This window comes from Myxocyprinus asiaticus, chromosome 22 (genome assembly GCF_019703515.2).
Source record: "Myxocyprinus asiaticus isolate MX2 ecotype Aquarium Trade chromosome 22, UBuf_Myxa_2, whole genome shotgun sequence".
Lineage (NCBI taxonomy): Eukaryota > Metazoa > Chordata > Actinopteri > Cypriniformes > Catostomidae > Myxocyprinus > Myxocyprinus asiaticus.
Window position 1 is genome coordinate 40,622,335 of NC_059365.1, and position 16,148 is coordinate 40,638,482.

Sequence of the window (16,148 nt, forward strand, 5' to 3'; positions counted from 1 at the left end):
TTTACTGTAATACAGTTAAAAAAAAAAAAAAAAAAAAGACTGTTACGGTAATGAGAATCAACATTGAAAACAATGGGAATAGTAAAGGTAAAATGCCTGGACGTGTTACGATAATGAGAATTGAGGGGTAAAATTTGCTTAAAGGGTTAGTTCACCCAAAAATTTAAATCCTCTCATGATTTACTCACTTTAAGCCGGATGTGTATGACTTTCCTTCTTCAGCAGAACCCAAGTGAAGATTTTTATAAGCACATTTCAGCTCTGTATGTCCATACAATGCAAGTGAATGGGTGCCATCAGGCTGGTGGCTGTTTGATGGTCCAAAAGTCATATTTAGGCAGCATAAAAGTAATCCACATGACTCCAGTCGATCAAATAATGTTTTCTGAAGCAAATTAATAGGTTGGTGTAAGAAACAAATCAATAGTTAAAACTGTATTAACTTTTTAAAATTAATTCCTGCCAGCAGTCGACACATAAGTGATGTAAGCGTGATGGCACATTCACGCGAGAAGTCAGAAGCGCACGCTTTTTATACAACAGAGGAACGAACGTCATGCAAGAGTTAGGTCATTTCAAACAGCAATCCATCGCTGGCAGGAAGTAACAATTTAAAGTTAAAAATGTTTTAATTATCGATTCATTTCTTTTCTTTCACCAACCTATCGATTTGCTTCAGAAGACATTAACTGATCGACTGGAGTCGTGTGGATTACTTTTATGCTGCCTAAATATGACTTTTGGACCGTCAAATAGCCAGCAGCCTGATGGCACCGATTTACTTGCACTGTATGAAGAAAAAGAGCTGAAATGTGCTTATAAAAATCTTCACTTCGGTTCTGCTGAAGATGGAAAGTCATTCACAACTGGGATGGATTAAAGGTGAGTAAATGATGAGAGGATTTTCATTTTGTGAAAAATGTCACGATGGAAAAAATTTAAATTTTCTTCAGTGTTGGGTGTAATTTAATGACAAAGTAAATAATTACTGTAATCAAATTACTTTTTAGTACAAAAAGTAATGTAGCACATCATATTTCAAATTCTTGTAATCAGATTAGTTACTGATTTTCAATTAAGTTAATAACTTTGAATTACTTGGGTTACACATATTTGTAAAACTATTTATGTAGAGTATATTTAAAAAATAAATTACTTCAAGGCCTCGTTTCCACCTGGTATTAAGATGTGTTTCGGGTGATCCAATCACATGTGGTCAGCCCTAAATACATGACTTAACAGGGTCTAAAAAGTTTTGTGATCGGATCACAAAAACCACATACGAATGTGGTCAAAAACGCATGTGACCAGATCGCATTTGAGGTGTAAACGCTAATCCTTCCTGTATGTGTCCTGGCAGCAGTGAAGCGCCACCCCTCACCTGTCAATCGACCGCTGCACTAAAACAAGAGTTTAATCTTTGCCGGTTATTAGCGGCTTTAAAAGGAAATAACCGTCTGAACTGAAAATTTGAAAAAGCAGATACACACACAATATTAAGAGCTTCCCGGATCTTCTTTAGTGTGTCTGATATCAATGCAGATGACAAGCACAAACACCTGAAGCTCCATTAATAAAAGTAATACACTAAAATAGCGGCTAATTCTTCTTGACGTTGCATTTGTGCTTAGATTAAATTTCAACCACATCTGTTAGAAAGAGCTCACCATTTTTTTTCGCACTTTCTTTGTCTTTTCTGATTTTTTTCGCTTTAATATCATGCAGTAACACACTGACATAGTGATTAATGTATGTTGTCATGAAATAGAGACCCTCCTCTCCAAATCCGAACACAAGTAGTCACAGGAGACGCATTTAAACGACCAGGTGTAAACAGCCAAATGTCTCGCCTGACCACGTGATCGGATCACCCGAGATGCATAGTAATACCAGGTGGAAACGGGGCCTAATATGTACATTGGTTTGCGTTTCTGTGACAGCTGACAGGCGTCTGTTCCCTAACAATCCAATGAATGAGGAAATATAGTCATTCGTAATGCTTAAGTGTTTTAGAAAGTAACTTAAAAGTAATTAGTAATGTGATTACTTTTTCAATGAAATTATCAGTAAAGTCAGTAATCTGACTGAAATTTTATAGTAATCTGTAGTGAATTACATTTTTGAGTAACTTACCCAACACTGATGATGCTAAATATTCTTTGAGCAAAAATGATTTTTTTCTTTTTTTGTATTGATTAGGGGTTAAATATAACCAGATTTCTTAAGAATCACCCCAGTATGGGTCTTATCTTTTTGTCCTTCTCTTGTTTAGGTCGTAATAAACCCCAATTTTGAGGTAGCTGAGAGCGACTTCACCAATAACGCTATGCGGTGCAACTGCAAATACGATGGCAACCGTGTCTGGTTGCATCAATGTCATCTTGGTGAGACTTGCCACATTTCACTGGGCCCTTCACATTGTGTTAAGGATTGAAGGGAATGATATGACCTGCTTGCTTAAACAAAAATGAAACTAAGCAACATTTAAGCACAGTTTTTCCAGCTTTCTTTTGACATACCAAAACTAACCAAACTATCTTGTCATTTAAACATTGTTTTTGTAATTTACTTGTGTTTCCAGGTGATTCGTTTAGTGAGGAGGCTGAGAAACAATTCGAGCAGTATCCTGGGCAGCTGAACAACAAGATCTCATAACATTTTGCAAAGGAGAAAGCCAGGGAACCCAACAACTGCAAGAACCACATGGATCTGGACTGAGAACCCTTAATTACTTTACATTGCTATTTATTCTCATTTTGGATCTGATGCTATTGTGGTCCAATCACAAGTTGTCACTGAGTTAACTATTAGATTAGGTCATCGAAAACATACAATTATCATGTAGCCTTAGAGACAGAACAGAGCTGTGGCCTGTGGATTTGTGTATGTAAATACAATTAGAGGATGATTGGGCACTAACTCTTTTATGAGTGCAAAGAACTTTAGAACAGACATCCTCATGAAACACAAGTTTTAGTGAATTTTAAACATATGAGTCAGGGAGTTATAAAACATTCTTAATGTTTACAAACTGTGATTGATGATACTTTTTCCACATTCAACTTCTTTAAATCACAGTATGTACATTAGTTTTTATTTTTAATGTTACTCCTGCTTGTGCTCTACATATCTGTACATTTATACTATTTCCAGGATATTTCTGGAATATTCTGTAACCATATTTGTAAAATACACAAAACTGCACTTCTAAAAGCCTTCTTGATGCCATTTAAATCATCTTCTGTCTACATTCAGACCTAAACTTGAATTACGAAAATGGCCAAAAAAGGTAAATCTTGTTTGAAAATAACTTTTCCTAGACATTCAAAGCTGGATTAAAGTGGAAGCCACATAGTTTTAGTAAATGGCACTGAAAACACTACTTGTGATTGTGTGGACTTGGCATATTCACACAATATGCCATTTACAAAATCTAATTGCGTTACATGCAGCTCCATTGAAAACCTTGGTTAAAGGAATAATCTGGGTTCAATACAAGTTAAGATCAATTAACAGCACTAGTGGCTTAATGTTATCACAGAATCCAACCATCCAGTTCATATTTCATAAATGCTACGGTTTCAAAACTATAGCCACAAGACAAACACACATACCAACATCCCTTGATCCCTTACCGAGATTAAAGGGTTTATGGGCATTACGTCACCATGACAAAGTTGCTAGATAAGAGATATGAAAAGCAATTATTACACTAAATGTTAACATGTTTGTCCATGTTTTCTAATTTGTTCTTGTTTTCATACTTTAATTTGTGCCTTACTATAACCGCAATTTTTATTAAATAAGGTACAAAACTTCATGATAATCAATTTTCCACAAATGTCACTTATTGACCTTAACTCATATTGAACCCAGAACTTTCCTGGTTAAAACACTTCAGCCACAAAAGCTTATTTGCATGGGAACACATGAACTTGCCGCAGTTTGCAAGGGCTCTTTGTGTTATAAGAAATTTAATCAAATGTTCCACTTAGTTTGCATATTTATACAGGCTTACACCACCCATTGTCAAATAATGGAGAAAACAGACCAGTGATTTTATTCATTTTATTGACAGTACAACCAAAAGGTTGTAAGTGACAGGAAATGCGATAAGAAAAAGGAAAGTTTCGAAAAGGAAAAAACACATAGAACACAAACAGAACAGTTAATTTAAGCAAGTTCCTCTTCTCCCTCCTCCTCAAACTCTCCTTCCTCTTCAGCAGTGGCATCCTGGTACTGCTGGTACTCAGACACCAGGTCATTCATGTTGCTCTCCGCCTCAGTGAACTCCATCTCATCCATGCCTTCTCCAGTGTACCAATGCAGGAAAGCCTTGCGCCTGAACATAGCAGTGAACTGCTCTGAAATTCGCTTGAACAGCTCCTGGATGGCTGTGCTGTTGCCGATGAAGGTGGCGGCCATCTTGAGGCCACGGGGTGGAATGTCGCAGACGGCGGTCTTGACGTTGTTGGGGATCCATTCGACGAAGTAGCTGCTGTTCTTGTTCTGAATGTTGAGCATCTGTTCATCCACCTCCTTCATGGACATGCGGCCACGGAAAATGGCGGCAACTGTCAGGTAGCGGCCATGACGTGGGTCACAGGCGGCCATCATGTTCTTGGCATCGAACATCTGCTGAGTGAGCTCGGGGACAGTGAGGGCACGGTACTGCTGGCTGCCTCGGCTAGTCAGCGGAGCGAAGCCGGGCATAAAGAAGTGCAGACGGGGGAAGGGCACCATGTTGACCGCTAATTTACGGAGATCGGCGTTCAACTGGCCAGGGAACCTCAAGCAGGTTGTGACTCCACTCATGGTGGCGGAGACGAGGTGGTTGAGGTCGCCATACGTGGGTGTTGTGAGTTTTAGCGTGCGGAAGCAGATGTCGTACAGGGCTTCGTTATCGATGCAGAACGTCTCGTCTGTGTTCTCCACCAACTGGTGGACAGACAGAGTGGCGTTGTAGGGCTCTACCACTGTATCGGAGACTTTGGGAGAGGGCACCACGCTGAAGGTGGTCATGATACGGTCAGGGTACTCCTCACGGATTTTGCTGATGAGGAGGGTGCCCATGCCAGACCCTGTGCCTCCACCCAATGAGTGGGTGAGCTGGAAGCCTTGCAGACAATCACAGCTCTCTGCCTCTTTGCGAACCACATCCAAAACTGAGTCTACCAGCTCAGCTCCTTCAGTGTAGTGGCCCTTAGCCCAATTGTTTCCTGCACCACTCTGGCCTTAAAAAAAAAAAAAAAAAAAAAGGGGGGGGGGGGGGTTAGGAGTCAAGTTGAAGCAATGCAAGAGGAAAGCGATCCATATCAGACTGGAAACCCGTCATTCAAATCTATTCAAAATCTGTTCCCAGCCAGTGTTGGATCAATCCTCCCACCCAAATTAGATGTTCTAGTTGAATGTCCAACTGAATACCACCACCAAATACTTAAACTCACCAAAGACAAAGTTGTCTGGTCTGAAGATCTGACCAAATGGACCAGACCTCACAGAGTCCATTGTTCCAGGTTCCAAATCGACCAGCACAGCACGTGGAACATATTTCCCACCTGAAAAAGCAAAGTCCAAAATGTCAGGGCAAATCAAGTGACTAACAAACTACTTTTAAATAAGATGTGCAAGCTGTATTGTCCAAAGACAAGACTCTGATACGAATGGTGTCAAATATCTGCTCACCTGATGCTTCATTGTAATACACATTAATTCGGTCCAGCTGAAGGTCACTGTCGCCATGGTAACTGCCTGTTGGGTCAATTCCATGCTCGTCACTAATGACTTCCCAAAACTGAAATAAAATGCATTCAGAAAAACGAACACGTAAATTCAACTTTCATTTCCACAAACGTAATTCTCCGTTTTGAAATTTATGACATTAAAACTTCAAATACTAAAAGCAATATACATAAAATTGTAAGATTTTATAAACGTCAATAGAAGAGATTAAAAATCAAGCCAAAATTCAATGGTTTCGCGCTTCCCGCTACATGCGTTCCACATTCATAAAATGGAGTTTGCCAAGTCACTGGAGCCATTTTACACCACCGGGCGCTAAAGAAACTGCGTGTGACTCGTACGAAACAAAGAAAATAAGCTTTCGCTATTGTTCAATGACGCGAAGACCTAAATTCTTCCAAGGTATTTGGATATAAGAGCATGTGTCATGATATTAGCGTTCCCTCATTTATCCCTAAGCTGAACCAGATACAACCGGCCACACTGCGACACACGAGTCATTTTAGGGAATCGATTCGTTCGGACGGTTCACTTCAACGAACCGCTTCAAAAACAGACTCACCAATTCGTTTGTCATCAGCGTGGCAATTTATATGTGCTTTACTTTGTGGCAAAGCACAAACTAAGCTATATACAGTTGACCATCACGGCGTTGTCAAATGTTAATGCGGAAAATGTTGCATTGTGGGCTGCCAGAGGAGGGTGACGCCTCAACGTTTTCCGAATAGGCGCAACCAAATCATTAAAAAGAATCGTTTCAAAAGAACCGACTCGTATGCGACATTACGCCGGTCCGGCGCGGCCAACACCCTAAAACTAACGCATTGTTTAATTTGTTAATTTACAACGGCCATTTTTTCACACAGTTTTTCCATTTAAAAACGGAGACATTTTCCAATCGATTCGTAGGCACGCAAAATAAGACACTGGTTTAAATTAAAAAAAATGGGTGCCTATTTGAGACTTAGCAACGAACATATTAATACTTGGCAGATTTAATCATAAAAAAAACCAATGAATATAAGAAAATGACAGCGAGCGAAAAACGCTTACATTTAAAATAAGCCGTTACTTCTTTCTCCAAAAGCAATTGACACGAATCACACTCAAATTAAAAAATAATACTCAGTTCCTACCTTGGCACCAATCTGGTTACCGCACTGTCCAGCCTGTAAATGCACAATCTCCCTCATTATTGCTTGCTTGCTTCGTTCGTTCGTTCGTTGGAAAACACAAAAGTAACTGAGACGAACCCAGCCAAACTCAAAACCTTCGACAATGAGGTCGGAATCTGAGATGTGCTCCTACTTATTCAGTCTGGAGAACTCTCCCACATTTCCTTAATTCTCATTGGCTGCTGTATGCTCTGTTCAGCGTTCTCATTGGCTGCTTTGTGTGCTCATCGTCATGATTGGTGCAGCAGACGCCGACGTCACTAAAGGGCTCGTTGTAACCATGGAGCTATAACGTTGTAACGGCTCTCGACATTCAAAATGCGTATCTTCAAAATGATTTTCTTGTTTTCAGGGAGGAGATGCAAGGATATTTCCCCAAGCTTATTTGCTTCGTGTGGCAATTTAAAACTGAACTAAAGGCCCATTTAACATTTAAAGCCTTCATTTCTCTCTCATGACTATTACAAGATAAAAAAGGAGCATCACATTTATCTTCGATAGGTTTAAAAGCTCTTTAAATTGGTGTACTTTACAGTCTTAATACATCACTGGACAAGGGACACATTCTTTGCACTTCTATATGATCTTTAATGTCTTTAAAAGCTGATATTGCATCAACACGAATCCTTAACAACATAATGAACCTCAAGATGTGTTTTATGTTTCTGAACCCCAATTCTCCACCCCTGGACCTTATAAAAATAATATGAAGTGTGTCAAGGTCGCTGGGTTTTAATACAAATTGTTTTACCAAAATAATTGCTTTCTGTTGCAGAGAGAAATAATAAAAAGACATGCATGACTGGCATGCAAGATCATTTACAAAGAAAAACACAAAAGGCAAAAAAAAAATCAGTCTTCTCTCAGCAAGTTGTTTCGTTCTGGGTCAGCGCTATAATTTCTTCTTTTTGTGGATTTTGTGTTAAGCAGCCGTCTTTCCTAAACAATTCATCAGGTGAGTCTTTGTCCACAGTCATAGATCGTCCTCTTTGTTCAGTCCATGTTTTTCAATGTATCGTCTGTGGGCGAGGTCGACAAAGAAAAGAATCAGGTTACAACTGAACTAATAGAAAATGAGTAAAACACACTATTATTACAGAGTTTATTTTATACTGTGAGATAACATTTACATCTGAAAAATAATGATTTTTCTCTATTTGGATAGTTGACGCCAGGGGTGTAGATCCTGGGGGGATGGGGCGGAGGTAACCCCCAAATAATCAAAACAAGCAATGACCACGTTTACATGCTCTTAAGAAAGCAGTTTATTCCAGGGTTTTTGAAGAAAGCGGCGTTCAGAAACATCATGTAAACGAGAATGCAGATTTCCTTACGCCGTTTAAGGGATTAAGAGAAAGCGGTTTAACACACCTAGGTTTCTCCTGGAGAAAGCTGCTTATGTGGCCATGTAAACACATACGCGGCGTTCTAACAGGTTTTTGAAGAGTGCGCATGTGCGTGGAACAGACCGAATAACAGACGTCATAGGATAGAGATCAATCAGTGGGAAATGCACATACACTATAAACTATACCCATTTATAAACACCACTGTAAAATATCAACGGTCCCTCACGTTTGCGTATGTGCGCTCGTACATTGATGGAATCCTGGAGTTTTACTTAAACGGAAACCTCACTATTGAAGTGCAATTCCGCTGCAGATAGCAATAGAAAGGTAAAGAAACCAAAACAACAGCTCTGGAATACCTGGAAATAAAGGGAAGCAACAGAGAATAAAATAGTGAAGTCTTCCTCAGATACCATGTTTGTTATTTACACAAGCGTCACAGGGTAATTACGTTGCTCTGGAGAAAGCTGCTTACTGACTGAGCCACATGTATACGGGAGTAAAGAGTACACCGCTTATACAGTGCATGTAAACAAGAACACTGCTTTCTCGCAATACACCGCTTTCTTGCAATAACCCGCTTTCTGGTGTCCATGTAAATGTTGTCACTGTTTACGTCTTGTGACTATATTTGAATGTTTATTGACTGTCCTCATACACTTCCATTGTAAGTGCCTTACTGTAACTGCATTTTTTGCCCTTTTTTTATTTATTATTTTTTGTGGAAATCGTGCAAATACGTGCAAATTGAGCTTAAGTCGTTTTGAACCTGGAATTTTCCTTTAAATGTTTATGTGGTGTGACAAATGAATTTTAAAAAGTACAAATATTCCATGTAGTCTCTCCATTAATGAGGTTTAGAAAAACTACATGCATAATAATTAACAAAATGAGAAAAATGCTATTTTAAATAGCTTTAAATGGAGTATAGCATGTATCAGAAGTATTTCATGTAAAATATCCATATATCACTTTTTTTTCAATCATAATTACCTTCTTGCATATTCATATAAGGCATCTTTTCTCTCCTGTAGGGACATGTGTCTGTCTATTGGTGTTTTCTCAAACGATTTGGCAGCTGGCTGTTAAATGAATACAGATGAGTATTTATGTGAATATTCTGGCACACAAAAAGCTTCAGTTATTAATTATAGGTAAATTCACTAATATAGATGATGTGTTGGGATAACGTAAAACCAAAAAAATTATTTCTTGTTATTTGTGGTTGCAGTACTAAACAACTTTAATTGACAAATTACAATTACAAAATCCTAAACAACCGAATTTTGAAGAGCACCATTGGTAGTGACAAACAACCCATGCGAAGATAGGAAATTTGCTTTAGAAAAAAGTTAAATGTAATATTTAAATTGGCTATATAATATAGGACAAAGCTAAATTTGGCTCGGAGGATTCACTTGATTCTAAATCTTTTTATGCAGTGATAAAAGATTCACCTGTACCTTTAAATTGGGTAAGGTTGCTGTTGTGGATGGGGTGGAGGATGCTGCTGGTTTGGCTGGACCTGATGCTGTGCCCGCAGCAGCCTCTGAGTGGAATTGGTCAGTACGCTCCAGCAGGTTGGTTATGGTTGTATCAACACAGTTGGTTTGCACTGCAAAGAGACAAAGGAAAGGGTTTATTTAACCACAATCCCTACCGGCTGAAACTGCATAGCTTAAACCCAAGAAATCAGCTTTGCATTAGTAAGTATATGAGGGAAGACACATAATGGCACAGTTTTTGTTTGGTGCGCACACCATTAGCTGCATATCAGGGTCAGAATTTAGCCAGGGCTTGAGGCAAAAATGCCACTGAAATTTAAAACGTCCCTGAATTGAAGAACTCCTTTTTTGGTGGACATCTAATGTATGTCTGAAAATTCGATTCTAGGCCTAGTTAGGGATCCAGGCACCAAAGGTGCTAGAACCCAGTCGTATTTGTATTGATTTTCTGCCCTGAAAGTGAATGGGCATCAGAGGCTGTCTCTACGACCCTAAACTTGGCCTAGATGGTCACAAATCCTAACTGCTACTCAGGTGTACAAACACACCCATCCAACTATATGTGCCGCTATAATAAGATAATTTATGTTTTCGCTATAATAAGATAATTTACTTGAGTCAAGTCAAATAATTTGATTTTATATCCACTCATACAATTTTTCCACCATTTTGAATTTTCTGAAAAGCCTACTTTTCAAACTCCTCCAATGTTTGTCCAATTTGCACAAACTTTGGTAAGTATCATCTACAGTCCCTTGTGACAAAAATTAATCAAAGGAATTCTGATTCGTGAAAGCACTTCGGAGTTACAAGCCAATAAAATGTTCGGCCATGGCCCATATTCATTTAAAGACCTATATCTCCGAAACACAGTCAAAACTAAACTAAACTTCGTCACTTTGAATGTGCACACCCAGTTTCATCAAATTCTGCCTATAGGGGGTGCTATAAAAAACCATAGCTCGGCAACCTTTTCATCAAGGAAATTTTCATCTTCATCAGTTCGAGAGTTGAAATATCCTTAAAATATAGAATGGACAAAAACAAGAATGGCCACCAGCAGCCCAACAAATTATAGCAGCGAATAACTTAGTGCATATGGTCAATGGTCACGAAACTGGGTGTACACAAACAAGGTGTCTACAAGAAGCTACATATCAAACTGTGTGAGAACTGGCGACAAATTCATGATTTTGCTAGTTAGCCATGAACCAAACCAACCAGCTCCGAGGTAAATCACAAACTTGGTTTTGAGCCAAAAAAGTACTTCAAAATCAGACAAAAAGACAAAGGTAGAAGACTGTGTACTGAACCGTCTTTCATGAGGGGACAGACTACAATCCCATGAAGCATTGCGAATTATGTCATTGAATAAAAAACAATGGGAATAGATAAAACTATTGATTTTAGGTTGTTAATTATAAGAGTACAAACAATATATATAACGTTAATTGCAAAATATTCCGATATGTTCAAATAGATAAGTAGTTTAAGGGTGAAGACACACCGACTCGATTACCTCATTCACAGTGTGTCATGGGGGTGAGTGGTCGCCCCGAGGCATGTTTCGCAGGCTTGGTTGGCCGCGGTTCTCTGATTGGTGGATCTTTCTCTGCTGTACCATGGTTAATGCAGTTGTTTACCAAACACATTCAAACACGAAGTTGAAATAACGCAGATGGATGGCTTCAACGGAAGCATATACCAACGATGACCAACCTCTGAGCTCAAGGTAGGTCTGTCTTTAAAGGTTTATAAGTTATCGTTGAAAATCAATTAGTCTATGGACAAAATGAATGGGATTTTTTCTTCCGGAACCAGACTGTTGCGCTCTATTGGTCATGTGGATTTCCATTTCCGCAAGAATAGGTTTTGCAAAAAACGTCATGCCTAAGGATTAATTGTAGGGGTTTACGATTACTCAATACTGTATTGAATATTGCAAAGCGTTCTAGTGGTGACGTACACAGGTCTCTGGTGATGACAGAAAGGGGGACATCAGGCAGCACCTCCTTCACCTGCTGCGCCATACGCACTACACGCGATTCTTCAGCCCCTGTACTTGTGCCCAGGAATCCCTGTGCCACTGTACGAGGTCTGGCACCCAAATCTAGAAAAAGATGAGATATAGTTTCATAATTGTTTCGAAAATAGTTTTCATATGAAACAATGCCAAACAGAGAACATGTTTTTAAATATATACATCATGATTTCATTTCTCACCATCAAGTCCGTGCTTACTTGTGTGTGCAGTCTGAGAGACAGTGTGTCTTTTTCTTTTGATGTGTTCGGCTTTGTCTGCTTTAGTGATCTGTGTGGAGGTCACGCCCAGCTCAGTCGCTAGAAGCTAAAAAAGGGCAACAATGAGCATTACAACAAATGATACAAAAAAACAAGTCTGAAAGCTTTGAACAAGAAATACATCTGAAGGTTTGGTAGATGAAAAGGCATGTCAGCAGACAATGAAATGATCGTTCTGGAAATTTTCACTTTTTTATATTTGTGGTAATTCTTTAAGAGTTTGAAATGACTGCAAAAAGGTTTCACATCATTTAATTCCACAGCAATTAATAACAAAACAGAGTTTTACCTCCTGGACTTTGCTGGCAAATCCTTGATCAGTTTCGCCATCTTCTCTAGACACTGGAGGAAGCCATCTGGTTTAAACAAGAGTGGAGAAAGAAGCATTTCAAAACAACTACATCTTTTATTGTTGTTTAGGGACAGACTTTGCAACATTGAGCAAAAGTTAGAACATTTCTTTATCCATTTGAAAGCCAAATTAAATACAAGATGCTTCTTATTGTCCTTATTTACTCAACATGTATAAAAATTGAATACACCTATTAGTAAATGTCATTAATATATAAAACAAAAGAACAAATATTGTAGGATTTTTTGATTTTCTCAAGACCAGACGAACAAGACACAAAATGATGATTATCATGTTTCAATTAAAACATACTGTTGATGAAAATACAATGAAAACAAATAAATAATGCAAGATATTAACAATCCACTAATACTGTTAATTTATTTATCTATTTTAAAGAAAGACAAATCTAAAAAAAAAAAAAAAAATCCCATTCATAGTGTGTTGGTGTTTTCCCCACTTAAGCTGAAAAAACTGAACACCTGTACAAAGAACTTATGTGGCATTAATCATTATATCCACAACATAAATGTCAATTTACAACTTACATCTGCACAGACAATGAAGTGAATGAATAGGTGAACTAAATAATGCTGTAGCCAGAATACGTAACTTGTGATGTGAATAAGCCTTTTCCTTAAAACCGCACTACACATAACGCAGCATCCTAAAATGTCTAACGTGAGAAATTCACATCAGAGTAACTTCTAAAAAGTAGCTAATATTCACTACATTGGTTATATGCTATTATTTCAGGAGCTTAGGTTTTCAGGACAGTTTACTCATGTTGTTTAATCTTATTCATATTCATCTTTAATATGTTTGATATATGTTTACATAATTTTAAGTCGTTTATACATTTTTCAAAACATTTGAATATCTGATTAAAGTTTGGTCTGTTACATTTGATTTAAAGAACATTTTCATAAAAAAATAATAATAAAAAGAATATGACCTAAAATAAAGGCTTAAAGATTTGGTAAAAATAAAAAACTACTAAACAATGAAAAAACAAAAAACAGTATTCAAAAGTACAATCTGTAACATCAGGCAAGCATGCAGAAATATTCTAGAATAATAGAACTCGCTCTTGTAACTTTGGTACATATTAGGGGATGTGCGCAACGACTAATTTCACTGATGTTTAAACAATCATTTTGTAATCGACTAGTCTAAAATAAAGAAAACCCTTAGCAAACAACCAAAAAAAAAAAAACAAAAAAAAACAAAAAACAAAAAAAAAAAAAAAAGTGTACACAATCCATTTTAAATTCTTAATCAGTTATTCCAACATTGTTCCAAATCCGATAAAATGCCTCTGAAAAATAGGACATATATTTGCGACATGCTTGCCTTGCATTATGATTAGTACATTAAACATAAAACATGACAGGGATTCATGAATAACGTTAGCCAATATAGGCATATTTCTTGTAAACAATCAAATAAAGGCCCAAATATACTTCATACGAAATCAAAGAATGCATGGGTGTGACGTCATTTAGAACAAAATCTGGCCAAAAAGACGTTCGTTTCGGTGGTTCATAACAGCTCGTCTGGGCGAACGTTTAGGAAAATTTCTAGCCAACTGCTAAACACCTTCATGCTGCCATTGGTCCACGTCATCGGTAGGTGTGAACTGGAGCTCCACCTACCTTGAGGCCAACAGCTCATTCTGTTTAATGACTGAACACGCCAGTGTGTTCATGTTGACTGATTTGACTGCCGGCGTGTTCAGTCAGTCAAAATCAGTCAACATGAACACACCGGCGTGTAGAGTTATTAGCGAGCTGGTGCAAATTTACCTACATCCGTACGATCGTTCACTTTGAGATATTTTCTAAATACATGTCATGTGATTTTTGTTTGTTTTTGTTTGTTTAATTAGTCTACAAAAGGAATCCAATTCACTTAAATACTCTCAAGTGCCCATTCACTCATGTGCCATCTGCAGCGAAAGCCATTCACACACCTGCCCAAATTAAGATATGCCTCTATCGCTATCCTTTCGTCTTTATTCTGCACATTAACACCTTTACACACTCATCTTTGCAATGTACAGGTGCATCTCAATAAATTAGAATGTCGTGGAAAAGTTCATTTATTTCAGTAATTCAACTCAAATTGTGAAACTTGTGTATTAAATAAATTCAATGCACACAGACTGAAGTAGTTTAAGTCTTTGGTTCTTTTAATTGTGATGATTTTGGCTCACATTTAACAAAAACCCACCAATTCACTATCTCAAAAAATTAGAATACATCATAAGATAAAAAACATTTTTAGTGAATTGTTGGCCTTCTGGAAAGTATGTTCATTTACTGTATATGTGCTCAATACTTGGTAGGGGCTCCTTTTGCTTTAATTACTGCCTCAATTTGGCGTGGCATGGAGGTGATCAGTTTGTGGCACTGCTGAGGTGGTATGGAAGCCCAGGTTTCTTTGACAGTGGCCTTCAGCTCATCTGCATTTTTTGGTCTCTTGTTTCTCATTTTCCTCTTGACAATACCCCATAGATTCTCTATGGGGTTCAGGTCTGGTGAGTTTGCTGGCCAGTCAAACACACCAACACCATGGTCATTTAACCAACTTTTGGTGCTTTTGGCAGTGTGGGCAGGTGCCAAATCCTGCTGGAAAATGAAATCAGCATCTTTAAAAAGCTGGTCAGCAGAAGGAAGCATGAAGTGCTCCAAAATTTCTTGGTAAACGGGTGCAGTGACTTTGGTTTTCAAAAAACACAATGGACCAACACCAGCAGATGACATTACACCCCAAATCATCACAGACTGTGGAAACTTAACACTGGACTTCAAGCAACTTGGGCTATGAGCTTCTCCACCCTTCCTCCAGACTCTAGGACCTTGGTTTCCAAATGAAATACAAAACTTGCTCTCATCTGAAGAGAGGACTTTGGACCACTGGGCAACAGTCCAGTTCTTCTTCTCCTTAGCCCAGGTAAGACGCCTTTGACGTTGTCTGTGGTTCAGGAGTGGCTTAACAAGAGGAATACGAAAACTGTAGCCAAATTCTGTGTGTGGTGGCTCTTGATGCCTTGACCCCAGCCTCAGTCCATTCCTTGTGAAGTTCACCCAAATTCTTGAATCGATTTTGCTTGACAATCATAAGGCTGCGGTTCTCTCGGTTGGTTGTGCATCTTTTTCTTCCACACTTTTTCCTTCCACTCAACTTTCTGTTAACATGCTTGGATACAGCACTCTGTGAACAGCCAGCTTCTTTGGCAATGAATGTTTGTGGCTTGTGAAGGGTGTCAATGATTGCCTTCTGGACAACTGTCAGATCAGCAGTCTTCCCCATGATTGTGTGGCCTAGTGAACCAAACTGAGAGACCATTTTGAAGGCTCAGGAAACCTTTGCAGGTGTTTTGAGTTGATTAGCTGATTGGCATGTCACCATATTCTAATTTTTTGAGACAGTGAATTGGTGGGTTTTTGTTAAATGTGAGCCAAAGTCATCACAGTTAAAAGAACCAAAGACTTAAACTACTTCAGTCTGTGTACATTGAATTTATTTAATACACGAGTTTCACAATTTGAGTTGAATTACTGAAATAAATGAACTTTTCCATGACATTCTAATTTATTGAGATGCACCTGTATCAGTGTCATCGTAAATTACAATAACAGTGTAATCGGCCGCGCATAGTGTGTTAGCGCATTAGTGACATGAACTTAGAATCTAAACAAGACAAATTCAACATTTTCTA

At 38.3% G+C, this 16,148-nt stretch overlaps 3 protein-coding genes across 4 annotated transcripts in view; 1 reads left to right on the forward strand and 2 right to left on the reverse strand.

Moving 5' to 3' along the window:
- Nucleotides 1-4,246, forward strand: part of loxl3a (lysyl oxidase-like 3a) — a 125,208-nt gene extending 120,962 nt beyond the window's left edge. Inside the window, exons 13-14 of the mRNA XM_051650332.1 lie at nt 2,273-2,384; nt 2,582-4,246. Of these exons, the coding sequence (XP_051506292.1) occupies nt 2,273-2,384; nt 2,582-2,655 (186 nt within the window). The 3' untranslated portion in view covers nt 2,656-4,246. The remainder of the gene's footprint in view (nt 1-2,272; nt 2,385-2,581) is intronic.
- tubb4b (tubulin, beta 4B class IVb) lies at nt 4,055-7,047 on the reverse strand. Its single transcript, XM_051650351.1, has 4 exons — nt 6,879-7,047; nt 5,686-5,794; nt 5,448-5,558; nt 4,055-5,234 (listed from the first exon to the last, which is right to left on the reverse strand). The coding sequence occupies exons 1-4, from the start codon at nt 6,933-6,935 to the stop codon at nt 4,174-4,176; spliced, it is 1,338 nt and encodes a 445-aa protein (XP_051506311.1). The 5' UTR covers nt 6,936-7,047; the 3' UTR covers nt 4,055-4,173.
- Nucleotides 7,048-7,182: 135 nt separating this feature from the next.
- Nucleotides 7,183-16,148, reverse strand: part of aup1 (AUP1 lipid droplet regulating VLDL assembly factor) — a 39,263-nt gene continuing 30,297 nt past the window's right edge. The window contains exons 7-12 of one of the 2 annotated variants that reach the window (XM_051650357.1): nt 12,362-12,428; nt 12,013-12,118; nt 11,738-11,881; nt 9,730-9,881; nt 9,260-9,348; nt 7,183-7,936 (exon numbers count right to left, since the gene is read on the reverse strand). In XM_051650357.1, the coding sequence (XP_051506317.1) occupies nt 7,891-7,936; nt 9,260-9,348; nt 9,730-9,881; nt 11,738-11,881; nt 12,013-12,118; nt 12,362-12,428 (604 nt within the window). In that variant the 3' untranslated portion in view covers nt 7,183-7,890. Of the gene's footprint in view, nt 7,937-9,259; nt 9,349-9,729; nt 9,882-11,737; nt 11,882-11,994; nt 12,119-12,361; nt 12,429-16,148 lie in introns of both variants that reach the window. The other variant, XM_051650356.1, reaches the window with a different exon arrangement.

Coding starts and splice junctions, on each gene's coding strand:
- tubb4b (XM_051650351.1), bottom strand. CDS start 6,935: ATGAGGGAGATTGTGCATTTACAGGCTGGACAGTGCGGTAACCAGATT. Junction 5,795..6,878: donor GTAACCAGATTGGTGCCAAG/GTAGGAACTGAG, acceptor ATTTTATTTCAG/TTTTGGGAAGTCATTAGTGA. Junction 5,559..5,685: donor GTATTACAATGAAGCATCAG/GTGAGCAGATAT, acceptor TTGCTTTTTCAG/GTGGGAAATATGTTCCACGT.